Source organism: Filicampus tigris, chromosome 9, assembly GCF_054856515.1.
Source record: "Filicampus tigris isolate MCC_2025a chromosome 9, RoL_Ftig_1.0, whole genome shotgun sequence".
NCBI classification, from domain to species: domain Eukaryota; kingdom Metazoa; phylum Chordata; class Actinopteri; order Syngnathiformes; family Syngnathidae; genus Filicampus; species Filicampus tigris.
The window spans coordinates 22,221,239-22,249,233 of record NC_141225.1 but is presented as its reverse complement, the minus strand read 5'-3'; the positions used below and the strand labels follow the sequence as shown (position 1 = coordinate 22,249,233).

Here is a 27,995-nt window from a genome sequence, read left to right as displayed (position 1 = left end):
TTTTTTTTTTTTTTTTTTTTCCTGTGGTCACTGAGGTGTTTGGCTCAGGTCGGAATCGTATCGGCGCATCGTGGAAAACAAAATATTGAGGCACGCTGGTAGTAATTATTGATTAATAGTACCGGTACACAAACAATCATGTCTGTTTGACTTCTGTAACAAAACGTTCAATTTTGTTTTCAACTTCATTTTGCTTCATTGTTTGTCCAATAAAGATGAGAACAAATTCTTCTTTAGGCATTCATTGTGGGCTTCTTATATATTCACACTGACATTTTGGAAAGTTTTCATCAAGTCTTTATTTGGTTGCTCGTACACGATTTATTTGAGCTGTTGCAGCTGCTTGTCCGTGTGACGTCCACATGCGGCCTCATCATCACTCAGGAAGCTGAAACGGAAAAGTTGAGACTTGATTTGCACGCACGTTCATACACGTATCTTTACCTGAGATGACTTCTGGAAAAGTGATGGACCAACCTTTCCGCCTTTGTCACGCGTGCGGACGCGTAGCTTGTTGACTTGTGTTTCAGCCATGTCAGCCCTTTCCTCTGCATCGTCCAGCTCGTGCTGCAGCTTCCTGTATTTGGACAAGTTGGTGTTGGCCTGCTCCTCCTGAACACAAGAAAACACAGGACAAGCATTCAAGAAAAAAACGTGCGGAGCATTATATTGACATCCAAGCACTGTTACATCGTTATTTGTGTAACGCGCTACGATTTACACGTCCAAGCAAACCAGACAACAGTTTTCCATACTAATTGTCAATAAAGAGAAAATGCCAAAAAGTGATTCTGCAAATAGTGCTTTCCAATTTGTAGCGTTCCCGGGATGGAGCCAACCTCAGTGGTTGGTGAACCACTATTTAAATTAAAAAAAATAAATACATTTAAAAAAAGAGAAAAAGAAAAAAAACACTAAAAAAGAGAAAAAGAAAAAAAACACTACTGCACTGGACTTAATCCAGGAGAATCTTATCCATGCTCTTATCTCCACTAGACTTGATTATTGTAAAAAAAAAAAAAAAAAAAAATTAAAAAAAAAGAGAAAAAGAAAAAAAACCCTACTGCACTGGACTTAATCCAGGAGAATCTTATCCATGCTCTTATCTCCACTAGACTTGATTATTGTAAAAAAAAGAAAAAAAAAAGAAGAAAAAAAAAAGAGAAAAAGAAAAAAAACCCTACTGCACTGGACTTAATCCAGGAGAATCTTATCCATGCTCTTATCTCCACTAGACTTGATTATTGTAAAAAAAATTAAAATAAATAAATAAAAACTCTATGGTATATAAATCGCTGAATGGCTTAGGTCCTTATTACGTGAAAGAAATACAAACGGAATATATAAATCCAGTCGGGCTCTGAGGTCTGCAGACTCGGGTCAATTAGTGGAGCAAACGTGGTGAATCTGCATTTCGCAGTTATGCATGGAATTAAGTGCCAACAGAAGTGAAGCCAGTGAAAATGTGCTTGAATCCAGGTGAAAACTGCGCTCTTTTCCCATACCTACGATTAAGGTCTTTCAAAGCATTTTATTTATGTTCTTCACTTTTAAACGTCTTTGACTCTCTTGTTTGTAGATGCCTTTAAATGTTGTGCTTTTAATTATGTGACGCGCATGCAGCTACCTTGCGAATGAAACGTAAATAACGTTGCCTTCGTGGCTGATGAGAGCATGTGATCAACTCACCGCTTCCTCAGCCACTCTCTTGTAACTCTTCACTTTGACCTGCAGTTTGTCGATGAGGTCCTGCAGGCGGATGAGACTCTTCTTGTCCTCCTCGGCCTTCCCAAAAACAACATTGAAAAGACATAGTGAAGACTTGATCCTATACTAGCAATGTCAACATTCCCACCCTGATGTGTTTGTGCTGACGCCGAAGTTTACCTGATAGCAAAGCTCTTTGACTCGTCTCTCGTACTTGCGCACCGTCTTCTGCTGATCCTGGTTCTTCTTTTGCTCCAACTCCATTTCACTTTCAAGTTCTTTCACCTATTAACAAATAAGGAGTCAGCTGAACGCCCAAAAAGTCGCTCCGCCGCTTTGGAGTTCGACCAAAATGTGACGGAGACTGCGCCTTGTGTTCTACTTTGGGAGTTCCACTAAACGGATATTGGCGGCACATCGGGGCACTCACCCTGGCCTCCAACTTCTGGACCTGCTTCTTGCCACCCTTCAGGGCGATCTGCTCAGCCTCATCCAGACGCATCTGGAGGTCTTTGATGGTCTGATCCATGTTCTTCTTCATCCTCTCCAGATGGGCGCTGGTGTCTTGCTCCTTCTTCAGCTCCTCCGCCATCATGGCTGCCTACAAACACACACGCGCGCGGCATGATTGTCACGGGAGCTCGACGGCCGGCTTTTCCATCCACTTGCACGCGCTTACGTCCGTGATCGCCTTCTTGGCCTTCTCCTCGGCATTGCGGCATTCCTGCACGGCATCGTCCACCTCACCTGACAGCACGGAGAGATCACTTTCCAGCTTCTTCTTTTGGTTGATCAGCGCTGTGTTCTGGAGTCAAAGTTTCAAAAAGGAAAGATATATTCAGCAGGTGGTGGCCATGGGGAATTTAGGGGGGATTGCCGAACGGCCGGTCCATGACCAGTGCCGCAATCGCACGCCTGCTTGTTACCTGCGAATGCAGGAGGTTGACTCTCTCGCTGGCTTCGAGCAGCTCATTCTCGGCTAGCTTGCGGGCGCGGTCGTTCTGCTCCAGCAGAGCCCTGAGCTCCTCCACCTCGGCGGCCAGCAAGTTGTTGCGCCGCTCGGTCATGGCCACCTGCTCTTTCAGCTCCTCGTTCTTGTGAACGGTGTCGTCCAGCTCCATTTGGACGTCCTGGCAGAAGTCGGGAGTAAGTCACATATGTGCAAGTCATACCCAAGTCTCAAATATTAAATGTTAAAGATTCAAGATTGAAAGCAAGTGAGTTGAGTCTAAGTTTATTATAGTTAGCAAAGACTCAAGAAGTAACTAAAACTAAAAATTGAAAAAGGTTTTTAGTTTAGGTAAAAAAAAAAAGAAAACTGACACTACTATCCTATACTAGTTATAACATCCAAAATGTCCTTTGTTATATTTATTTTGGCATTGTTGTAGGCCCGTACAGAAGAGGGAAGATCAGTCATTTGAGAATTGTAGTTTAATTAACTTTAGAACAAAATATTTTGTGAACTTTTGTAGCTTGCACTTGACAAACACTCCATGTATTAAAAAAAAAAAAAAAAAAACTAAAACTATTTTTTTTTAAATTAAGCTAAAATGAAACATTTTCCCCCAAAAATCAAAGCTAACAAAACAAACTTGCTCGAAAAACTAATTAAAATTAACAGAACTTAAAAAAAAGTTAAAACATACTATAAAGTAACTATAACAAAGAATCCAAAAGTATTATAACCCTGTTTGAGTCCTTGCTAAATTTCAATGTCAAGTCTTGGAATCTTGCTCGGTCACAACACATTTTCACATTAGCAACTTTGCACTAAGTACTACCGGAAGTTCATTTCACTAGTTCATGATAATAAATTACATAAATGACAGTCGGCAGAAGGCAAAATGGCCGCCCCCAGAGGTGGCTAAAAACGAGTGCATTTTGCTGCTTAATTTATATCCCACAAACGCAAAATGAATCAGACCGTGTTTCCACTAGTGGGCCTGCTGGGAACATATTCTTGAAAAAAATATGTTTGTGTTGACTTCCGGTATAAGAATGACGCCTCTCCGAAGCGAGAACATGAAGCAACTGCTTGGCGAGGTGTGGCTTTTATCACCTTCAGCTGAACTTGCAGTGTTCTCAAGAGTTTCTGGGACTCGGCCGCCTGCCTGTTGGCGTGGTTCAGCTGCACCTCCATCTCATTCAGGTCTCCCTCCATCTTTTTCCTCAGGCGCACTGCCTCGTTGCGGGACCGGGCCTCAGCATCCAGGGTGGCCTGCATGGACTCCAGCGCTCTCTGGTGGTTACGGCTGAAGCGATAACGGCAGACGATGACGAGCCAAGACCGTTGCAGAATGTTCGTAAACAATTGGCGCCAAAGGATACGTCAAAACTGAGCGACTACTGCTGCCTGGGAAACGACGATTAAAAAAAAAAAAAGTTGTCTTGCGTTTGGGCTAGATATACCCCAAAAGGTTAAGATATTTACAGAAGGCAAACCAAACCTCCATTATCGGGTTTCTGGAAGACATTTTCTCGAGAAAAAAAAAAAAAAGTGAGAAGTGAATATGAATCATTCCAAGATTAATCCAGGAAATCCAAAGCCAAAATCCAAGCAACAAAAAAGTCCAACGATCATGTTAACTGTCGGGATTGCCATCGGAGAACGCTTCGATATGATCCCAATGATAGGATTTTGGGCGACAACTTACCGGAGGTTGTCGAGTTCTTCATCCTTTTCTGCTAACTTCTTGTCAATGTCAGCTTTGATCTGGTTCAGCTCCAGTTGGATCCTCAACGTCTTGCTTTCTTCGTGCTCAAGTGCGCCCTGAGACACAAACACACACACGGTTCACTGTAGCTCACCTCCAATCTGGAGACCTCAGTGACGTCTGTCTACATAATTTTCTCCCAACTTTGAGCCGTAATCCGATGCCCTTTTTTCTAATCATACTGTAAAGTAGGAATGTCCAATTTAACAGTTTTCTGGAACACATTAAAAAAAATACAGTTTTCCCAGAATTCTTGTCATTTACGATACGAAATGTATATAGTGTATGTAATATCATCCCTCGTGCTAGCTAGCATAGCCACAAGTGTACCTCCGCTTCTTCCAGCGCAGCTTGAATCTCACTTTTCTCCATGTCTAGACCCTTCTTGATCTTCTCCAGCTCCTGGATGGTCTTCGCTCCTTGGCTGATTTGATCGGTCAGGTCTGCGATTTCCTCTAAGGGACGACGGACAAGAAGCAAACGTGACCTTCCCGATGTGTACCAACAACCCCAAGCGTCGCTGCCGCCTGCGCCGCTGACCCTGCAGGTTCTTGTTCTCTCGCTTGATGGTCTCCAGAATATCCAAGGTCTCCTCGTAGGAGTTCTTCAGTTTGAAGAGCTCCGTGCTCAGGCAACGGGACTCTTTCTGAGACGCTTCCAGGTCAGTCTGACACTCCTCATACTTCTGCTTCCACTCAGCCAGCACCTGATCGAGAAAGGAGGTGGAATTTTAGACGGTGGATCTGCTTTATATGTCACTCTGTTCGCTCAGTACCTTGTCAAAATTTCGTTGCTTCTTGTCCAGGGCGGCGGCGGCAGCGTTGGAACGCTCCAAGTCGATCATCAGGTCCTCGATCTCTGTCTGGAGTCGATGCTTGGTCTTCTCCAGAGAGGAGCACTTGGCATTGGAGGCCTCCATCGTCTCCTCGGCCTCCTGCAGGCGCGTCACCAGCTTCTTCCTGATAGCAAACAAGGATGTCGAGCAGTGATTCAATTCAGTCACGGTGACAATTGTGTGCTCGCTTCCACTGCAACTACTGCAGAATTCAGCCGCTCGGGTGCTGACGAGAACCAGAGGGCGGGAGCACATTACGCCAGTTTTGAAATTGCTGCATTGGCTCCCTGTGTGTTTCAGGATCGATTTCAAAGTACTTTTATTAGTTTATAAATGTGTTAATGGTCTTGGGCCATCTTATTTATCTGATTTGCTTTTATCATACCAGCCCTCGCGGATCCTGAGGTCCTCTGGCGCCGGCCTTTTATTTATTCCAAGGGTGAGGACCAAAATGCATGGCGAGGCTGCATTCAGCCGTTTTGGTCCTCACCTTTGGAATAGCCTGCCAGAGGACGTCAGGTCTGCAGAGACTGTTGATATTTTTAAGAGGAAGCTCAAGACACACCTTTTTAGTTTGGCTTTCAACAACTTTTAAATAATGTATCTTTTCTTTTGATTGAAGATAATTCTATGTTTTGCTTTGAATGTTTTAAAGCACTTTGAGTTGCATTTTTATGTATGAAAAGTGCTATATAAATAAAATGTGATTGATTGATTGATTGAAAGTTTGCCACTCACTTGGCTTCCTCCAGTTCTTCAGTCCTCTGGATGGCGTCGGTTTCGTACTTGGTCCTCCACTGCGCCACCTCAGCATTGGCCTTGGACAAGGCTCTCTGCATCTCAGCCTTGGCCTCCTGGTCCTCGTCGTACTGCTCTCTGAGGAGGTCGCAGTCGTGGCGAGATGACTGGAGGGCGTGCGCCAAAGCGTTCTTAGCCTGGGGAGGGCAGGCTTGATGTGTGAGCGGAGTCACAGTGGAGCTCTGACGCATTGCAGCGGCAGAGAAGAAAGGCTGCGGTGATCAGGAACTGACCTTGGTCTCCTCGTCCAGCTGCTTCTTGAGATCCTCAACATTTTGTCCGAAGGAGGTCTTGGCACGTTGGAGCTGGGAGACTGTGGAATCACGTTCTTCCAGTTTCCTGCCCAGCTCGGCTGTGTAGGTCCAGGTACATGTGTTACCAATGCCGGGCTCACGCCGAACAATTTTCAGTCTCAGACTAAAAACTTCGGAAGGACGTCTTTGAGTTTGACTGAAGTCGCAACGCGCTGCCGTCATCCCGATCGTTTAGCGTAAAGTGGTACTCGTCAATCAGCTTTTCCTAGTCTTGACCTCACGACAATATCAAAGGTGATTGATATCATCACAAGTCTTTCGGTCTTTGGCGGTGACATGGCACGACCAACAACCAATCGATGAGCTCTCGGCGGGAAACTTAACAATTACGAGAGCGGCGCCGACGATTTTATTCACAGACTTTGTAAAATCTCAATCTGAGACTAGGCTGGGACTAAAAAAAACCCCGTAATACTTGCTTGTCTTTACATGTGAGCAGATGCGAGATAACTTCTCAAAGTCTTATCTTAAGTCTTAAGGTATCTTAAGTGGTCTTTGAATTGGGCAGGAGGGATTAAATATCTTGAGCTAGTTTGGTTTTTGAATGGAACCACTGAAACAAACGATCATTTCTAGGACGTTCGCATTTTTTGCGATGCAGCTGTACCGTTCCTTACCGCTCTCAGCCTGAGCACGGGCCTTGTGCGAGGTGCTGTCATTGAGCTGCCGCTGAAGCTCCTCCACTTTGGCTTTAGCCTCGCTCAGCTGATCTTCACAAAGACGACACGTCTTCTCCGCGGTCGCCTGCGGGCCAGAGAAGGTCACCGCCGTTGCTAGCTAAACGGCGTAGCCCCGTACGCTCTGTTCCCACCTACCTTGCCTTTGGAGAGTTGCTCCACAGTGGAGGCCAGGTCGTCGGCCTCCATCTTGGCCTCGCTCCTTTCTTTCTCCAGCTTCTGCTTGACTCGCTGCAGGCTGTCGATCTGCTCGCTCAGCTCGGCCACCGTGTCGGCTTGCTTCTTCCTTAAGGTGGCCGTGGTGGCCTCGTGGTGCAGTATGGCTTCCTCCAGGTCCCGCCGCAGCTTCAGGAAGTCGGCTTCTCTCTTTTTGTTGATCTCGATCTGGACCGAGGTGGCCCCGCCGGCCTCCTCCAGGCGCTCGCTCAGCTCCTCCAGCTCGCGGGCCACGTCGCCACGCTGCTTCTCCACTTTGGCCCGACAAGCTCTGTCGGCTTCCAGCTCCTCCTCCAGCTCCTCTGTGCGAGCCTGGACCAAAAGGACTTTATGTTTGGCTTTGTTCGCATAACCCCAAAAAAAAAAAAAGATGCCTACCAGTAACTCCTTGATTTTCTTCTGGAGCTGGCTGACCAACAACTGCTCATCTTCTATTCTTGCGCTCATCTCATTCATTTCAAAGTCTTTTCTGGTAGACATTGACATGATTGTAAAACGGGGTGTATTGAAACCTTAAAAAGGTGTCTTTGCGAATATTCCAGTCCGACTTACTTTTTGAGCCGCTCTTCCATCTGCTGTTTGTCGTTCTCAAGATCCATAACAGATTCCAAAGAAAGTTTCAGATCTCCTTCCAGTTTCCGTTTGTTCCGTTCCAGATCCAGACGCAGCTTCTTCTCTTGTTCCAGGGACCCCTCCAGCTAGTTTACACAAAGGATGAGCAATGTCCAATAGCAATAATTCATGGGCGTTTTTTAACAAAATTACAATGTTGAAACCAACTTGCATATGTTATGGTGTTCAAAAATCAATAAAAACAAAAATCCTCAGAAGAGCACTTTCCAATTAAAGTGTTGAGGCTCACACTAATTTAATTTTTCTGCATGCGGCCTTCAGGGTAAATGTTTCGACAGCCCTGAGTAGCACGTACAGGACTTTAAAGTCTCGTGTCTCGGCCACGTTGATATAATAAATTATTGGGTCCTTGACACAAGCTTATTTGAGTAACTATGTTCATTGCATACAAATGTAATGACAAAAAGGGAGCATTTAACTTCAAGAATAAACAACCGAAAAAAAGACATAAATCAGGGGTGGAAATGAGTTTGGTAATATTTTTGGTGTGACCTCAACGTACACTTGAGCAATAGCAGCAAAACGTCAAAAACCAAAATGCAATGAAACCCCATTTTCATTCGACTTTCTATTACACTGGTCAACGGCAAATTTTGATCAAATTTGAATAATTTTATGTGAACCTAAAACCTGAATATTTTTTTGATACTGATAATTTCACTTTTGTTTTTGTCTGTCTTATAAAAGCTTGCGCAATATGGATTTTTTTACCATGCGTTGTAATTTCAGGAAAGAATTCCACCTGTTGCTACATTCATTGATATGACTAAATATATGATTATTATTATTATTGTGAAAACCTGATGAGCAAGAGAAAATCAAGGGCAGATTCGGAATCAGACCAAAAAAATAATCTGATAACGTCTACTTGCGTTTCAGATTATAACATTTTGTAAAAAAATTGTTGCGTGTAAGTGTTATTATTCGTTCTTTTAACAATGAGTGCCATGAAAAGTGTCATGACAGGTAAGCCGGTGGTTTTGTCCTACAGTACGTGTTGTAACTGCGTGCTTGTTGTACTCCACTTACATCATCCACTTGTTGCTCCAGCTTGACTTTGGCTTTGGTCAGACTGTTGACCTTGTCTTCTTCCACCTGAAGGTCATCCAGCGTCTGCTGGTGGGCCTCTTGGAGGGCCTTCTTCTCCTTGGTCAGCTTCAGTATGGTTTCATCCAAAACTGCCATTTCCTCAACGAGGTTCTTCACCTGTAACAGGAAGCAGATGGGCCTGTTTTTGGGTGAAAAAAAGACAAAATAAAATAACGCCACATTGTTATTTCCCCTTATTATGTTTGAATCTCTGTGTGGGATTTCTTTCCACGTCCTGGCCCGTCATATGGGGGGATATATGGATGGATGCTTTGTGTGCCCTGTTAGCAGCCGTGCGTTCACCGTTCGCATGAGCGGCGCGGCGTCACCTTGTTCTCAAGGGCGTGCTTCTCCTTCTCCACTTTGGCCAAGGTCACCTCCAGGTCGTCTATGTCCCTCTTCAGCTCGGCGCACTCGTCCTCCAGCTTCCGCTTCTTGGCCATCAGATTAGCGCTGGTCTCCTCCTCGTCCTCCAGCCTCTCCAGGAGCTCTTTGACTTTGGCTTCCAGCTGGATCTTTGTTTTGATGAGCAGGTCACAGCGGTCCTCGGCATCGGCGAGATTGTCTTGCTCCTGTTGGCGAGGCGCGGGGGGGGGGGGGGGGGGGGAAGAAGAAACGCGCGCTCCGTGACATTCCCGGTCTAAAAGCAGAATGTGCGAATAGGCTGGGAATAAACACGTACCGCCTGCAGCTGTAGAGAGAGGTCGTTCTTCTCTTGGGTCAGGCTGACCTGCCGCTCCTCCAGCTCTTTGCGCTTGACGTCGGATTTCTCCAAGGCCTCCTTGAGCTGCGCCATCTCCACCTTCAGGTTAGCCAGCTCCTTCTCCGTGGCCGCGCTCTTCAAAAGGGGCTTAATCTTGAAGAAGAGCTTCATCCAGGGCCAGTGTTTCACGGTGTTGAAAGCCCGAATGTTCCACTGGATGATCATCAGGGCCTCCCTGTCGCCGCGATTGGATTGTTGGCGTCGTTATGTGCAAGCCCGTCGTACAAACGATGTTGCTAGTTGTTAAGAGCGAGTGTAGTAATCCCTATTGAAAATATATATATTTTTTATCATAGTTAGATATCGTCACTGTCCTGTGAAAAATATGAAAAAAAAAAAAAAATGTACATAAGTGTTTTTCACAGGACAGCGGCGTTATAGTTATAAAGTCTAATATTTCTAATATGAGTGGATATTTAATTGAACTTCCTGTTCATTTATTATAATATCAAATTGTATATTATGGTAACAGTTTATAAAAATAATAACGAACTTTTGATTTATTGGTATTTTTATCTTCCTGCTCCTTTTCGAATGTATGTATGAGCATCTAAATGATTACTAATGATTAAGTTGAGGTGTTTTTACTTTTAGTTGCTTTTGTTCAATGTTTTGTTTTGTTTGTATGTATTGCCTTTTTTTTTAGTCTACTTATAATAACAGTTTTTATCATTTTATACATGTTCAAAATAGACACACACCCCCCAAAAAATATCATTTGAAATAGTTCAGATAGATAAATAGTCCAAACAGACAAAAGTAAGAGATGATTTTTTATTTTTTTTATTTTTATCACCCAGTTATGTAGAATTAGAAATCAATAGAATTAGGGTTTGACTGAATTCAATAATTACTTTTCACTTTCATTTTCTAACCGAACCCTCACTGAGGTTAATCAATAACTAAAATATATGCGGTTTTACATATCAATACCCCTTCTATACTTGTACAGTAGTAACATGAAAGCAATATTTGGACCATGTTGCACTGAAATGTGACCAGTGATGTCACGCCGATGGCTTCCGTCGACGGGTCAAAGCAAGACGGTTCGAACGTGTAATTCTAGAGTTGCCTATTTCTTTATTTAGTGACTTGCCCTTGATGCTTAGTCGCTCTAATCGCACGCGGAGCGACGCGACGGTGTGAAACGATACGGCCGACGCCGCTTTTGATGTTTCATGACTGACCCAACTGGGTTAGCGGATTGATTTAGTCTCTGCAGGATGGCTTCTCACAGGCCTAAATATGGAGCCACGACCCATCGCTCAAGGTCTTGCCGTCAGTGTTTAGAGGGTGAATTTTAGTGGGTGAGCGCAATGGGGGGGGGGGGGGGGGCACGGGGGGGAAAGCTGATTGCATTTTTGCCATAACTCCGCGCCGGGTGCCCCTCGAAGGTGAGCGTCTGTGTTTTTTTAGCAACCTAAACCTTCCGCCCGGCGGCAGGCTTTAATCCTCTGTCACCCGCCACGCATCCCATCAATGCGCTCGCTTGGAAGCACAGGCGCCGTGGACAAAAGGGGCCAGGGGCCATCGGGCATCCAAGAAGGGTGGCCGCCGGTTGTATTTTTAGGGAGGCCCCCCGAGCAGCTGCCACTTGACACATGTCGCCATGTGGCTCCGAGGGCACCGTCAGCATTGTTTGCTTCGCCGAGGGCTAATGGCGAGAATGGCCGCAGAAGCGAGGGAGCGCGTGTCGGCCGTTTATGAACAGAAGGGCCGCGCGGGCGCGCGCCGGCTAGCCGTAAAAAAAGGGGTACGCACGCGCCTCACACGCGCGGACATCACTGCCCTTGCAGCGCAAGCGCAAGCGAGTGAACACCGACGCCATCACATTGAACGTGTTTGACAAAATCTCTGCCAATTACCAGGATGCTCGTTTTTTTTTTTTTTTTTTTTACCTCCTTTGATTCATAAGCCTCCGTTGCAGCCTCATGAGCGTGCCTCGAGCGACCGCCTGCAGCAGCGTCAGAATCTTGGCCAAACGCTCATCCCTCATTTCCTCCAGATGACCCAGCAGGCCTGCCTTGAAGAACACCTGGAAACCAGAGAATAGTCACAACCCAACGACTTGACGAGGACGTCCGAGAAGGCGGTGAGGAGGTGCGAGCTACTTTTGTGTGTCCAAATCGATATTGGTTATGGTCGATATCCAAGGAGGCCAGCAGGTTCTCTGCACCTTTCCTGCTATCCACAAACTTGTCATCTGGGATGGCTTGTGGGTTCAGGATACGGTAGCTGGATGAACGCAAAAAAAAAAAAAAAAATGTAAATGATGAGATCATATGATCCAGAAAACCACCTGGGCATGTTCAAGGGTGTTAGATTTTCTTCGTTTTTATTTGATTTTTTACGCTTAGTTAGGTTTTATTCGTTTTAGATTTCTTTTAATACATGGAGTATCTGTCAAGTGCAAGATTAAAAAAAAAAGGCACTAAGTGTTGTGTAGTACAGTAAAGTAAACTACAATTCTCAAAGGACTTTGTTTGACCTTCCTTCTCAGGACGTACAGCAGTACCAAAATAAATACCTTCGAAATGAGCCTCGAAAATTCATTGATGATATTAACAAAAGGGCATTTTCAATATAAGCTTAGTTAGTTTTACAAATGTAAAATGCAGTTTCAGTTGATTTTTGTTTTTCAAAAGAATTTTTGATTTGGTTTTATTTCGTTAACTCTTTTTTAAATTTTTTTTTTTTTTAATTTTTTCCCCTTAAAGTAAATACATAACAGAACATTTAACCTGTTAATTTCCACTTCAACAATAATTCGTCAGCACACATACTGGAGTATATGACAGTAATTCGCAATGAATATTCACAAATCATACGTATAATTTGGGATTAATTTGTGTGTCTGTTCTGACTTACCGCTGCTTGAACTCCCCATAGAGGATGCGATTAGGAAAGCCCTTTCTGCAGATCCTGATGCCCTCCAGAACCCCGTTGCAGCGAAGCTGGTGCAGCACCAGGAATGGGTCCATGATGCCTGCACAATATCAAAAAAAAAAAAACGTCAAAAGAGTCGGTCGGACCCACATGGCTTGAGCGTGTGTGTGTGAGGCGTTTGTGTCTTTGAGTCCTTACCGGGAGTCTTGGTCTCATTGGGGATGATGCAACGCACAAAGTGAGGCTGGGTGCTGCGCAGGTTTGTCATCAGCTTGTTCAGATTTTCCTGAAGAGAAATGAAAGTATCTTTCAGTTTATGAAAAAAATGTAACGTTTTTGGGTTTTTTTTTCTCTCTCCACGCACCCACCCAGCACCCACAGGACTTCATCAGTGATGAAATGAGGGAGGAGCCAGCACAGACTTAAAGTGATGTTCATGTGATCATTGCCCTAAACATCACTGCAAGTCTTAACTGCCTCCGCCCCAGAGCTCCTCTGATGCCCGCGCCACACCCCGAATAAGGTAAGGCATTTCAAATGGTTTGTAACAGCAGAGCGGCTTGGTGCAGGGCTCACCTTGTGCAGCTGGGACACGGTCTGGAACGAGGCTGCCTTCTTCCTCTTCTCTCTGGTCCCGGTCTTCAGATCTGCAGTTGACCCAAAGTTAGTCCACTGATCACTCTGAGCACCTGCGGCGATCAATTGATGTAATATCCACTCGAGCGCAGAGGTGTCAAACTCATTTTCGTCGCGGGCCACATCGTAGTTATGATGTCCCACTTATTATTTTACAATTTATTTGATTTTACTTTTAATTTATCATTATTTTTTTTTAATTTTATTTCGATTTATTTTTTCAATTTATTTGATTTTACTTTTAATTTAATTTTTTTTTTTAAATTTATTTTATTTTATTTCGATTTATTTTTTAAATGCATTTTCTCTTTTCAATTCTATTTTAAAGGAGGGACTGGTAACAAATGTTTGCAATATCTCTCATGTAGCGTTAAAGACAATTTACAATTTGTCTTCGCCGGGCCACGCAAAATCATGCCGCGGGCCGGATGTGGGCCCCGGGCCTTGACTTTGACACCCGTGCTCTAGCATGTAACGCTTTAGCTACCTGAGTCCGACCCCACGTAGTTCTCGTACAAAGAAGCCAGCAGCTTGTTTGCCGACTTCTGGAAAACACTCACCACTGTCTCATTCAGTGGGTCTTTGTTTTTGTCCAGCCAGCCAAATATATTATACGGCACCTGTGAAAGGCATTCGATGTGAAAATGCATACGGAGACCCAACGAGAAGAATAAAGGCATGCACTTACCACTCCGGCGTAATGCACGAGCTCAAAATGGGCTTCATACTTGCGCTTCTTGTCCGGACGTGGCTTTTGGAAATTTGGAGACTTGCCGATGTGGTTATCGAACATCTTGGCTTTAAAGCTGTTGTCTGAGGCTTTTGGGAACATGCACTCCTCTTCAAGGATGGACATGATGCCAAGAGGCTGCAGGACAGCGACGGGGGTCACGCTAATAACACTGAAAGAATCACGTGACTCGTTTGACACGATCTTTTCTACCTTCTCGATGAGATCGATGCACGCTTGAAGGTCCAGGCCGAAGTCGATGAAGGTCCATTCGATGCCCTCCCGCTTGTACTCCTCCTGCTCCAGGATGAACATGTGGTGGTTGAAAAACTGTTGCAGTTTCTCATTGGTGAAGTTGATGCACAGCTGCTCGAAGCTGTTGAGCTGCAAAGAGACGCCATCGGGTTAAAAAAAAACAAAACGCGACACTTAACCGACGCTGACGGTCAGACGTCGGCGGTGTTTTCAAAAACAAAATAAGCACGATAAGCGGACACCGTGCACGTACTGTCTCGTGAGTCAACTTACGTCAAAGATCTCGAAGCCAGCGATGTCCAGCACTCCGATGAAGAACTGGCGGGGCAGCGAGGTGTAGAGGGTCCGGTTAATCCGGCTCACCAACCATTTGAACATGCGGTCATATGTCGCTTTGGCCAGAGCGCCGACGGCATAGTTAACCTACAACACAGGCACAAATGCTGGATATGCAGCTGCCGGTTGCACATATGCAGGTCGCTCCGGTTTCTTGCAAACCTGAATTTACAGTTTGCAGAGTTGCTCGTGTTTCGAGCAAGGTTATAGTTAACGAAATGGAACGTTTAAAACTGAAAACAAAAAAAAACAAGAGCGCTTTAAAACAATCCCTAACTAACGGAAACCACATTTTACGTTTATAACACTACCTAAAACTATACCATGGCTGTAATTACAGGGAAAACGTCCTTCGTTTTAGTCCTTGTCAATTCTTTCCATACATAATTTCAGATGTATTTATTTTGCTATACAGCAGAGGGAAGCGTATATAGTTTCGGAATTGTAGTTTAATTTATTGCACATTCCTTAGTGACCTTTTTTTTTTCCATCTTGCGCTTGACAAATATTCCATACACACACACACATACACATGTATATATACACATGTAGTAGTACATAATTTTGTGTGTGTATATATATATATATATATATATATATATATATATTTATGTACACAAAACTAAAATTATAAATTATTATAAATGAAAACAAAACAAATCTGCTTCAAAAACTAACAACATTTTAAAAAGCAAAAGTCAAAACACCGTAAAACGTAAGTCCAATGAAAAATCCAACAGTATTCTAACTAGGGGTGTAACGGTACACTAAATCACATTTCGGTTCAGTTTGGTTTCTTGGAAATTTCGGTTCGGTACATTTTCGGTACAAAAAAAAAAACTGTTGTTTTTATTTTTTTAATATGTTTGTTTTGAAAAGATGACAAGTAAACGGTATATTCTTTATAAAAAATAAATAAAAATGAATTATTAAGAAATTACACCAGAATAAAAAATACACTAACAATAAAGATCTCTTCATTTTGTAAATGATTAAGACAGTGAAATCTTTAAACAGTCAGCAGCAACAGCCTATGACACATCTAAGTATTCAAGTTAAAGACAAGTTGTCATTACAGTACATATATACACTTTTTGTGATGAAAAAAATACATACAATAACAGTTACAATTATTGCTAACTATATTAAAACACTTTTTATAATGAAATATAGTAGCTTTAAAGTCTTTATGAAATTATTTACTCTTTTTAGGCATTCAAATCTCTGAATGTGCAACAGCATATTGTAACAAACTGGGTTATCTGCGTTGTGGTCGGATTTGTGTTTTGCTGAGTTGTGATGTTTCCGAGGTTCATGAATGCATCGTACGGATGAGCAGCGGGGGAACCAACGATAGTGCTGTTGTACTTTGTTTTTGGCTAAAAAGACCGCTTGCTTCCTCGTCTAAGAAACATTCAAAATCGGATGATGTCGTTTTAAGTGCTATTATGTTAGACTTGCTAGCTACGGCATAGCCGCCGATCTCATGTAGCAATGTCGGCACACAACTTTGGGACTTATACACGTACCTTTCCCCATCGGCGATTTTAACAGGACGGCCAGAATGTTACCAAACAGGAGACCGCAGTGTATGGGGGGGGGACCTTCGAGCTCTAGCTTGTTTGCGTATTCGTTTGCTCCTCTTTAGTGCCGCCGCGCTAACAAGTGGACCGAACCGAACATGCCATACCGAAACGTGTCAATACCCCCGCGTGTACCGTTACACCCCTAATTATAACCCTTATAAATCTTCGGCAATGTCTGACGTGTGTGTATGTGTAAAAATATGTGACTGTGTGGCCTTACCTGTTCAACATTCTGTCCCTTGACCACATACTCATTCCCCACTTTCACTCTTGGGTGGAGAAGGCCTTTGATGAGGTCAGCTGAACTGACCCCCATCAGGTACGAGGCCTTGTCCGCACCTTGGCGAAGAGAAATTTTTTTTTTTTTTAAAAATCACAAACTTGTTTTTGCGATTTTTTTTTTGGTTACTATTGCGTATCCTTTACTTTCAGTGCCGTCCGCCTCGGCCTGCTCCTCGCGTTGCTTTTGCTTGAACTTCATGTTGCCGAAGTGCATGATGGCGCCCACTATTTTATAGCAGCCGTACTTCTCGTCGGACAGGAAGCCGAGGATGTCCATGGCGCGCTGCAGAGGCGATGTGGTTATTTGATGGAGCCCGACAACAAAATATGATCTCTTACGTCGGTGGCCATCAGCTCGTGTCCATCATCCAAGTTCTCCACGGTGGTCACCCCCTGAGAGCAGAAGTGATAGTCGTATGGGTTGGAGGACACCAGCAGCATGTCTGCGAAAAAATAAAAAAAGAGTTTCGAGTCACTTGTCATGTCAAAGGAACGAGACGTTTAAAGTCAACAATCGAGTTCCCACCTAATAGTTCGGGTTTCTTCTGCGACATAATCTGGTAGTAAATGTGGTAGCTCCTTTCGCCCGGCTGCTGGAAAATCACTCTGGATTTTTCCAGAAGATCTAAGCAGCAAAGAGAGAGACGCGATGAGATAATAAAACTGATCCTTGGTATTGAGTTACTGTGTAAATGTTTGGAGGGACGAGAATGTTGAAGGGCCAGCACGTCAACTAAAATGGGGATCATGAATTAGGCGGTTTATACTCTTGGACCCGGGAGGAACTCTGGATCTGGTTGAAACTTATCCTCAGTTTTGCCTTTTAGATTCCAACCATCCATTCACCAATACATTTTCTCTAGCATTTACTCTTTCAGGCTCACTGGGAATCGCAGCAACACAAAATATTTAGCAATATATTGACAAAACCCAAAAGAAGTGGTAGCTTATATCAGATTCCGACGGTATGATAGCTGTGAGCAAAAATATCGCAGCATCGCGGTATTAAAATTACAGCTGTAAAATGAGCTTTTTTGAAATATTTGAGTACGTAAACATGGCATTTTTGCTTTCCATTGCACATACCGGTAATGTATTTTACTTTTAAACTAAATATGGAATATTTAGTACAGAAGAAATGTTTCGCATGTCAAGTTGAAATAAATAAATAACTAAATAAATAAATAATTGTTAACATTCTTCTATTTCAATTCTTCTTAGTAAGTCACAGTGTCACAACAATGGTGAGCTATTTGTGGAACAGACTCGTGTTGTCCTTTGGGCTAACTAGCACCCGCTGGTGCCACTTATTTTTTTATTTATTTTTTATTTTTTTCAACAATCCACACAACAGTGCCAAAAGGCATCGTGTTTGCACAGAGTCTCTTGAGTGTTGCTCCCCCCACCCTCCTCCTCCTTCGTGCGTAACTGCTCACCCCTCTCCTCTCTGCTCGCCAAGGAGACAAAAATGTTAATTGGAGGCAATTGACTTCTGCAAGCAGCAAATCGTACTGTGCCCTGCTTGGATTTCCCCTCCAAAAAGACAAGAAGAGCTCATCAGGTGACAGCCAGTGTTAGCAGTCATTGAAACCTCGCCTTTTGAAAACAGCGGTAAACCGTCAAACCGATAATCGGCCCATGCCCGGCGGTATGCAAACGAACAAAATGTAAATTCTAAACAAAACACAACTTGCTTAAGGTGAGTAGGCCAACTCACATATATCAATGTCAGAAGAAGCCAGCTTGCCGGTGGGGCCAAAGTGGATCCTGATGAACTTTCCCTGTGGGGAAAAAAAGAGATGTATTTTTCATGGAAAGCACTGCACACAAAAATAAACAACTGACTATGAATGCAAATTTCCAGGCCCAGAGCCAGGGTGTTTGTAAACTACTCACAAAACGGGATGAGTTGTCATTCCTCAATGTTTTGGCATTCCCAAACGCCTCCATGGCGGGGTTGGCCTCGATGATCTGATCCTCCAGAGTCCCCTGAGAGACAGAGGTCCAAATGTGGTCAACCAGACACCGTGATGCATCGTGCAGACGTTTTGTTTGAAAAGAGAACCCGTGCCGCGCTCACTCACCCCCGTCTTAGTGGCAGGACCTTGCTGCAAGTAGAAAAAGCCAACAAAAAAAGTATGTGAGAGCGACGTCGTGTCAAGTAGGACTTGATGAGACTTTTGGCGGGGAACATCATGACCAACAGAAGCTGGTTGTTAAAAGCGATGGTAAAAAAATAAATAAATAAATTAAAAAAAACAGACCTCCATGTTTGATATGATGAAGTGTGTGTGGGGGGGGATGAGCATCAAACAACACAGAAAAGTCAAAAATCCAAGACAATATTTGAATCAAAACAAAAATGAGAGGGAAAGAAAAAATAGTGCAAAATTCAACGCAAGAGCATTGCAAAGGGGCTGCAAAGCACATGAGGGTGAAGACATGATTAATACACTTCTGACAATCTGGGGAATGGAAATGTTTGGGAATACAATAAAGGAATTCCTGGTATGATTAAAAAAAAAAAAAAATCCAAAACAAAAAGGAAAATAAAATTCAGCCCAAAAATAAAAACAAAAAGGATTGAAAAAGGGAAGAGAAGAAAAAAGTACAGTTGCCATGTTTGCCTTACTGCTTTCTTAGCAGAGGTTTCCCCAAGAGCTGCCACAATGGCAAAATACTGAATGACACGTTTCGTGTTGACAGTTTTGCCAGCACCGGATTCTCCGCTAGGAGTGTGAAAAATCACAGGTGAATAAAAGGAAAGCAAAAGAGAACCACACAGGTTGTTACAAGAGAATGAAAAAGAAAGTGAAAAATCCTCGGAAGAAAAATACCTTTGTGTACATTTAGCTCTTTTAAAAATGGTTGCCAATTCCGTTACAAGCTTTGTGACTTGTTTGCTCATCGAACAGATTCCGGGAAGAAGGTACTTACGTGATGAGCATGGACTGGTTCTCCCGATCTGAAAGAGAAAGAAAACTTGCCATTTCAACACTTGCGCGTATGCTGTGTTTTTTTTTATGCGTGTGCGTGCGTGCGAGAGCCTCTTACTGCGCAGCATGGCATTGTAGGCATTGTCGGCGATGGAGTAGATGTGCGGGGGCGCCTCCGACCGTCGTTTGCCTTTGTAGGCGGCGACCACGGGGGCCGTGTAGACCGGCAGCCATTTGTACGGATTCACCGTGACACAGAAGAGGCCCGAGTAGGTCTAAGGGTGACGCCGGGGGCGGCACATGAATGAATGAAGTCTAGCTCGTCTGCGTGAATTAGACGGGTTGGCAAAAGGGCGGCAAAAGGCGGCAACCGGGGTCAGCCGAACTCACATAGATCATCCAGGCCGAGTAGCGCCTGCGCATGTTGAAGAGGACCGAGGCTTCGTTGAGATGCGTCAACATGGCCATGTCTTCGATCATGTCGTACTTGGGAGGGTTCATCTGCTGGATGTCGCTGTCCTTCACAGTCAGGGTCTGAGAGGACACCAAGAGGATTTGTTTGTGAGGTGGATGGAGTGGTGCCCTCAGAAACAAAAACGACATTTCGGAGGTTTGCACCTTACCTTTCCATTTTTGGTCTGAACAATGACTTTGTCCCCAGTGAGCTCCTTGATCTCGATCTCAATGTACGCCTCTTTGTCATCGGGGATCCATGCTCGCTTCTTACCTGAAGGGAGAGGAGATCACGTTGATTAATTTCATTTAAAAAAAATTTTTTTAAATAGTCTACATTGTTCTAAAACAACAAACCATGCGGAAAAATGTATTCGTGTTTATATAAAGTCTTTTAAAGACTGTAACTATCAAATGAAATATTTAACTTGCTTGTCGGTTCTCATCTTTAATTATTGCAATGCTTGATATTCCTCTTCAGAGCTCTCGCTTTGTATGAAAATTCTGGTACATCTATCTGCATGGCTACGCTGTAAAAAAAAAAGTTGGGTGAGCTCAAAATTTCAAATCAACATGCTTCGATAACATTTTAAGTAGGGCAATTTAACAATTTCTTAAAAGGTTTTGCTGTTGTGAAAATTGGCTTTCAAAGAAAAAGAAATTGACAGAACGGTTGTCCCTTTTATTGAATCCCAATTTAAAGATATATATATAAAAAATGAAAACGTGCTTGCTTTGTTGCGCTTAACTAACATTGATTATCATAAATTTAGAATTTAAAGTTTTTGACTGTTTTAGGCCTAAAAATACAAGTGGTATTTTGTTTTTTACAGCGTGTATAGTTGGAATCACTGTGACAACAAAAGAGTAGAGTAACATTAATATTATACCACAGCATTATGTACATTGTAATGATTAGCTACTTATGGCTTTCTTGAATTTAGACTTTCCTGATATATACATATTTGTTACCACAATGTCGCAATTAAACATTTAATATTGTCTTGCATACAAACCGAGTTACATTTGTAATATTTTATTTGTCTTTGGCTCACTGGTGTATTTGGGAAAAAAAAAAACTTAAATGCGTCTCGTTTACGTTTAAGTTTTCTGAAACTGGCTTGTTGTCTTGTAATATCGACTGGATCACTTGTAAATTTCTTTTTAGAACCCAAAAGTGTATCAAATGAGCATTTGTTTTTGGTTTGAGAATAGGAGCGGAGGCCTACCGTCAAAAGCGACAGTTTGCACCGCCAGTTGCTCCAAATCCGATTTGCGTAAAAAGGGCGCCGCTTCCCCGAACTCTTTCATGTCATAACGGGACATGGTTGCACCTCCCCGACAGACAGGCCCAGTCAGCCAGACGACGTGTTCGGTTCCTTGGAGCAAAAAAATACAACAAATGATGTTAGGATGTTATCACGTCATCTTCTTTTTAGAGGATTAAAAAAAAAAAAACACGTGCGTAAAACCAAACGCACGAAAACACAGAAAGTCGGCGAGGCCCGTTCAAGAGGCGTCAAGCCGTGCGTTGGCAGGGGGGAAAAAAAAAAAAAAAAAAAAAGCAACCCACCTAGGAAATGCAAAGAGCTGTCCGGTGACTTGGCGAGACTCGCACGAGGGAATAACAGCCGGGTGAGATGTGGCCTGCTTTATAGTGTGTTGTCAAGGTCACAGTCGGTGGACATTTGTCCCTCATTAGTTTATGCCTCCTCCTCCAGCGCCCATTGGTGCTGAGCGCCTGTCTCAATTGACACAAAAGGAAAGCAACGTTTTTGTCATTGCGCTAAACCCAAGCGGGCTATTTTTGTAGCTGACTTATTTCGTGCACTCCGAGCGCCGTTGGCCACTGGGGAGAATGCCTCATTTCTTACCTTTGACACAAGTTACTGTTTTGGAGCGACTTGCTTCCATGCCATGTCTTAAAACGAAGAAATGAAGGCTTGTGGCTAAACAGGCTAGCAGTAACATAAATTAGTCCAATGTTTTCATCAATTTGAGGCAATCAACATTCACAACACTCTTGGGTCGTTTGTGCTGAGAGAAATTGACAGGGATGTTTGCTATTGTATTTGGACCCTCTGAGGATGCAACCTTAGAGGATTATTTCGGGAGCTGTGGGGCATTAAACAAGTTACTATAAATACGCAACTTTTTATTAATAGAGAGAATGATGGTGAGGCGCCTACGCAACAAAGTGTGCCGTTGCAAAGTTAAAAGCGACAAAATCGAATCCATTAATTGACAAGGTGGCTTTTTTCGGGGGATTCAAACGACCACGTCGGGCCTAGCTTTCTGTCTTCTGTTTTACGGGGTCACAAGCGCACTCTGGTTGGGCCAAATCTGACCTTGAAAGCGAGGGGAAAGGTTCGAGAGTGCTATGGGGAGGAGGGACACTGGAGCACAGGTTCTCAGAATAGACAAAACCAGAGTCCAGAATTCCTCACCGGGACATCGAAACCGGTCGCTGTGGCCGACGTCGGATAAGTCGCAAAAAAAAAAAACACCAGCGACCAAGTCGCGTGCAGGAAAAAAACGAGCCGTCTCTCATATGTTTGTCTTGAAGTGGCGGCCATCTTTGTGGATGGCGTTATCTGTTGCGGTGGCAGACTATGAGGTGTCGCCGTGATGGCTCCCAACGTTGTCGGGCATCAGTGAGATAGAGGCGGCCAGAGCTATTCTGGGAGAAGGTGCTCTTCAGAGCGGCCGAGGCTGCTTTATGTACTATGTCACCCGCCGCAGCGTTTGAAAAGCTGGCATGCTGATAACACACACAAGGAGGAGATGAATCCCAAAGTCCCCCGAGTTGCTGGCTTTAAATAAGTCTGTAAACACACACACACACGGACGTATATATACAAACACATAGTGGGGTGTTTGCGGTGCGGTGCTCGTGTCGCCCCCCCCACGCCCCCCCCCCACCCCGCACCCCCCCCCCTACACCCACCCAGCACATCTCTCCGCACCGCGAGACTGCAACCTTCTGCAACAGCTGACTTGTCCGGCTCCCAGCTCTCCTTACATCCCCAGTGTTCTTCAAAATCATTTAGACTAATGTGGCCAGGCCCGTCAATGCTCCCGTTTTGACGATTGGACATTTGCGCAGGTTTAAATTACCTTCTGGTATAAAATAACTCAAGTCAAAGTCCAGCTGAAGGCCTCGCCTCCAAAATGCCAGGTCGGAGCACCACGGGCTCATTGTGGGACCGGCCCGGCTGTCATGTTGGTGATGTGTCGAGCGCGGGGCCGACAGTTTGGGCATCAAGACTTGCTCCGCGGGTCGCTGACAGTTGTTTTAGATCATCATGCGCCGAATGCCTGCGGGATTAGGCGGCGAGATGGAGAGAGATTGGGAATTATGACCGCAGTCGTTTTCATCAGTGCTTAATCGTACTTGACACGGCCCAACCCGATCTCCGTGTTGGACCTCTGCGCAGGTGTCGTCGTTAATCAACAAGTGAAATACCAAAATGTAAAATTGAAAGCAACTGCTGCTGCCTTTCAAAATATCTTATATACATTTGATGGATATCAAAATGTAGTGTAGTCCATTGGTTTTCGACTGCTTTTCAAAGCATCAATCAGAATACTTAAAAAAAATTGCCTATTTAAAAAATGTATCTGGATCCAGATGATTACATTGCCTGCAACCACTTGAAGTGAAATTAAATTCAACATGATCATATATGATCCTTCCTTTTTTCATTTGAGAATTAAAAAGAACACGACATGATAAATTATAAAGCATTTTATCATTTTTGCAGGGCAAAATAATATTATTGCACTGAAAAAGTGACGGTTGAATTTACTCAATTATATTTTGTCAGGAGGATGCACAAAATAAAATAATCAGGATCCGGTTACATTTTTTAAGTACTGTAGATATAGTCTATTTAAAAAATGTATCTGGATTCAGGTGATTATATTTTGTGCAACCACTTGAATAAATAAAATTGAGTAAATGATCCACAAAGTTTTTTGAGTGAGTGATACTTTTATGTTTTTACTTCAGTAACTTATACAACACAATCCAAATATTCATTTCGTCATTACAAATCAGTTTTTTTTCACTGCTATGTATTGAATTAGGTCGCCATTTTGATTCGAGTTTTGAACAACCAAATACACCCAAAAAAATGGAATGTTGAATTTACTTAATTTCATTTCATCAAGTGGCTGCACAAAATAAAATCATCTGGATTCGGATAAAGTTTTAAAGTAGATGTACTGCGTACTTAAACAATCTATCTGGATTCAGATGATTTCATTTTTTACAACCACTTATAAAATTGAGTAAAACATGCACAACATTTTCTTTTCAGTGTAGGTTATCATTTGACCTACCATGACTATTACACATTATTATCTTTTAATTCTTCTACATATCTGCCCAACGAAAAGCACGTACGTCATTTCCAAGTTCTACGCCCCTCCCTTTTTTGGGGGCAAAAAAAACAACCAAAATGTATCTTTGTCGTTTTTCTGATCAAGAAAAAAACCCTTACAGAATTTGGAGGGCCGTGCTTTTCATCAGAGAACGATCATTTAATAACTGATCAGATTTCACCCTGTCCCTGATTTAAATGTTGGGTATAAATAAAGCTTTGCTCGGGATGACAAATATCACAACAGCCCATACAATCAAAAGGTCGGCGAGGCAGCGTTTGGATCAAAGCATTCATCGGCGGTGGATGTTTCTATAAACGCCTTGCGCCCGACCACAATGCATTGCGGCACTGCTGTGGGCTCAGCCCTCAGCCGTCGGGTCGTCACATTGGAGACGGGCTGGCGCGTGGCACAAACGCACCCTAAAGCCCCAATTATTCTTCCACACTGACTGCGGCCCCCTGTCATCCGCCCCCACCCCCCCCCCCCCCGACCCGCCCTCCCAAACACACACAGGAGCTAATCAGTCTCGCAGCTATTAGCCTGCGGCTCCAGACAATAGCCACGTCTCTCCTGCCCTCACTATGCGTGGCAGCTCTCAGCTGTCTTTCTATTTCGGGACTGTGCAAGCATACCTCGACCCAGCTGGGTCATCAGAGACAATGGACCTGCTGCCTTATCCAAACATAGGCCCGCAGACAATCTGACGCACTCCAGGATCCCGGTGAGAGCCCCGCAGCCTCATAGGCCCAATAAAACTAAGTGAAAGGGTTAACAAGACGACACACATGCTATGCATTATGATTGATGGGTGGGATGTTAGTGACTAGTGAGCTCCACTCTGTGTGATTCCTCTCATGTTGAAAATGAAATACTGTCCATGTCAACATGTCAATGCAATACATCACTGAGACTTTTACAGTCACGTGCGTGTTTAACTCAAACCTGTTCGCAGCTTGACTTTGTGCACTCTCGGAGCCACTAAAACAGACAAAGGCGGACAATTTGAACTTCTAGCACTTGCCAAAGCTCCATTATTGATTTCCTGCTGTACATTTTATTGGACTATTCAACTGAATGTATTTACGAAACCCTTTGGAAAACATCAATGAATTGATCGGCCAATTTCAAAATGACTCCGTTTGGCAAAAACCGGTAGAACCTCTGATGAGCGGTCAAGATTGTTTCTTCTGGTCAGAACATGACATCCAAAATATTTGCCGGTCGGGTCTTGTTCCTGGGCATACTGCTGTGTCAGCAACCACAAAGGTCGCGAATGATTTGGGTGTCAAACTTAATTTTATTGCCGTTTTTATTCTCTGGCCTTTGCCACGGGTGATCATGCTTTATTTCTAGAGTGTCTGCAAGGGGTGCCACAAGGGTCTGTGGTAGGACTACTGTTGTTTTCCTTATATATTAATGTAATAATTTCAACATTTCAACCAAAGCACTCTTGCCCAACTTCAATTGTTGTAAAATTAAACTAAATATAATCTTCACAAAAACTACTACTATTACTAATAATAATAACAGGAGAAAAAAACTAGCATTGATTGCACTCCTTTGGAAAAGGTATCCTGTTATAGTATCTGGGCTTGGAAAGATGGTGACTGGAAAATGTATCTCGTGAGAATGCATCAGTATCTGGTGCACACAAGTTAGTATCTCTTGTCAAAGCAAATCTAACGCATGCTAACGAGATACTTGGATTCTTTTTTTTTCCCTCCGGTCCATAGTTTCACTCTCAGGTACACACGGCCTCCTCTCGTGTGCCGAGTCCGGGTGGTTGTCCACGCACGGCCGTGCTCGGATATTTGCAATGATGCATGTTGCTTAGTTTACTCAGGCGTCAAGCTCTTATATGTGTCCTTCATGACGTGCACACGCACGACCGCACCTGCTGTGCTTGGCAACTGCTCCAACACAAAGAGAAGGAATTGATATGCAGCAAATGTGGCATTGAAATGGAAGTTGTTAACACTTAATGAAGAATAACATTGGCTTGCCTGAAGTATTCATACAACAGATCCCTCAAAAACTATACCTTAGCCAAGATGATAACATTCCATTATGACTGGTTCTAAGAGATTGATCCATCCGTCACTGGGATTTGATTCATTTATTTGCACCATTTCCGCCCAGACTAAAGTGATTATGCAACATGCAATCGTCAGATTCCAAATGCTGTTGATGCAGTGTTGGCACCTACTAAGGGGAAAATTATTCACACGGGCCTAAATCTTTAGATGCCATAAGTTTTGTTTTTTTCTTCCACTTGTTCTTTTCTGTGTCACGAGTATAAGGTGAACTGGTCTCTAGTCAACCACAGGATAGATACAGACAAACATACCGTACATTCACACCTATGAGGCCATTTATAGGCTTCAATTAACTTAACAAGTGTGTTGTTGGCATGTGGGAGGAAGCTGCAAGCATGCAGAAAAAATGTTAGCTCCAACCAGTGAGGCCTGATTAAGATTCAAACCAACAACCACTGATTGTGAGGCGGGCGTGCTTTGAACTTGCCGAACTGTGTCATTATCACCCTAATCATACTAATGGTGAATACACACATTTTTCACAGTAAAACTGCGCTTGAGTCTAGATTCCTTATTCCCACCTGGCTCTCTCGTGTGGCCCCCGAGACAGCCTGACAACATTTAACACCAAGCTGAAGCTATGTCCGTCCCCGGGATGCTGAGCAGGACGCGGGGCCCGAAGCCTGGCAGGTGAAGAAGGTCCTGGGGGATGCTTTCTTCTCTGAGACGTCCCAGAAGGATCAGTTTGGAATTTAGCAGTGCTGCTTCATGGCAACGGGCCAGACACTTGGACAGCTGCTTTACGAGCGCCTCAACTCTGCTCCTGTCACCTCCCAGCACACCACAGTGTGTCAGCGGCCTGTTGTCGTCTGCTGCTTGGCAGGCTGAGATCGTGTGAACAGCAGTAGCTGGCTCTCGGATAAGTTTTATTACATGTGGGAAGAGCCACAACAGAGATGAACGAATTGGAATTTACTTCTTTGCGTTTAACAAGCAATGCACTGCGCTTTCCACGTGAAACTCAATCAATAGAACAGTGTATAGTAATGTTAACCAATGGTGCCCCCTATCGACTAAGAGTATTAAGTACAAGTGGATTCCTAACTGTCATTTGGCGCCCTCTGTCGGGGCAAGGCGAAAGTCACAACAACGTGACATGACGTAGATTTGTTGCGACAAAAACAAACATATACGATAGACTGATATTGTATGAGAGACCAGGGGCCTGAATCGAAATCTCTGTGGAGTCCATACAGCTATTTTCTCCATTTTCTTTTCATGCACACGCAAGCGCAGGGAGAACATGCTCAAGCCAATTAAGATTCAAACTCTGCAGCTCAAAACTGTCACTGAGACGTGCCTGAGGGCGGGTGTACCTACCGTGCTGTCTATCTCCTGTTGTAGTTCAAAATCTCAAATGTTTCCATGGTTTTGAAGTCAGGGTTCTTCCACACCAAATGCATCCAACCAGGTCCTTAAAGAACTTGAGAATACTCATGCTGGAACACAAAAGGGCCTTGGCTGAGCTTATCAAATAGTCCAAACATTCTTCTTGATTTTATTTGTTGGTGGGTCCTTTGTCACACTTTAACCAGCAGAGGACGACATACTCACTTCCTTTGCAGTCTTCCTTAAATTCACAAAACTCCAAAGGAGGACTATCACTGTGGTAGTACATGACTGGATTAGCAGGGGGCGCGTTAGTCTTCCCTTGCACTGAC

General features: G+C 43.7%; 1 protein-coding gene across 4 annotated transcripts; it reads right to left on the bottom strand.

Moving 5' to 3' along the window:
* Window positions 1-274: 274 nt before the first annotated feature.
* Window positions 275-27,995, bottom strand: myh7ba (myosin, heavy chain 7B, cardiac muscle, beta a). 4 transcript variants are annotated; one of them, XM_086039507.1, is made up of 47 exons: window positions 27,889-27,995; window positions 27,655-27,773; window positions 22,967-23,167; window positions 21,423-21,590; window positions 21,079-21,228; window positions 20,020-20,123; window positions 19,787-19,930; window positions 19,515-19,671; window positions 19,398-19,425; window positions 19,093-19,189; window positions 18,545-18,568; window positions 18,357-18,449; window positions 18,178-18,241; window positions 16,987-17,085; window positions 16,800-16,903; window positions 16,605-16,743; window positions 16,399-16,517; window positions 14,530-14,679; window positions 14,215-14,385; window positions 13,960-14,139; window positions 13,759-13,891; window positions 13,212-13,282; window positions 12,834-12,921; window positions 12,618-12,735; window positions 11,861-11,984; window positions 11,648-11,784; window positions 9,669-9,924; window positions 9,316-9,558; window positions 8,927-9,103; window positions 7,817-7,962; window positions 7,643-7,733; window positions 7,187-7,576; window positions 6,989-7,115; window positions 6,291-6,409; window positions 5,998-6,194; window positions 5,200-5,383; window positions 4,965-5,130; window positions 4,755-4,879; window positions 4,365-4,480; window positions 3,770-3,962; window positions 2,634-2,837; window positions 2,387-2,512; window positions 2,138-2,308; window positions 1,888-1,992; window positions 1,690-1,785; window positions 478-612; window positions 275-388 (listed from the first exon to the last, which is right to left on the bottom strand). In XM_086039507.1, the coding sequence occupies exons 5-47, from the start codon at window positions 21,173-21,175 to the stop codon at window positions 377-379; spliced, it is 5,820 nt and encodes a 1,939-aa protein (XP_085895633.1). In that variant the 5' UTR covers window positions 21,176-21,228; window positions 21,423-21,590; window positions 22,967-23,167; window positions 27,655-27,773; window positions 27,889-27,995; the 3' UTR covers window positions 275-376. The 4 variants fall into 4 exon arrangements, with proteins under 4 accessions (XP_085895633.1, XP_085895634.1, XP_085895635.1 ...); XM_086039508.1 differs by lacking the exon at window positions 22,967-23,167; XM_086039509.1 differs by lacking the exons at window positions 21,423-21,590; window positions 22,967-23,167.

Coding starts and splice junctions, on each gene's coding strand:
- myh7ba (XM_086039507.1), bottom strand. CDS start 21,175: ATGTCCCGTTATGACATGAAAGAGTTCGGGGAAGCGGCGCCCTTTTTA. Junction 14,140..14,214: donor GCATCGATCTCATCGAGAAG/GTAGAAAAGATC, acceptor GCTGTCCTGCAG/CCTCTTGGCATCATGTCCAT. Junction 7,963..8,926: donor TGGAGCAACAAGTGGATGAT/GTAAGTGGAGTA, acceptor TGTGTAAACTAG/CTGGAGGGGTCCCTGGAACA.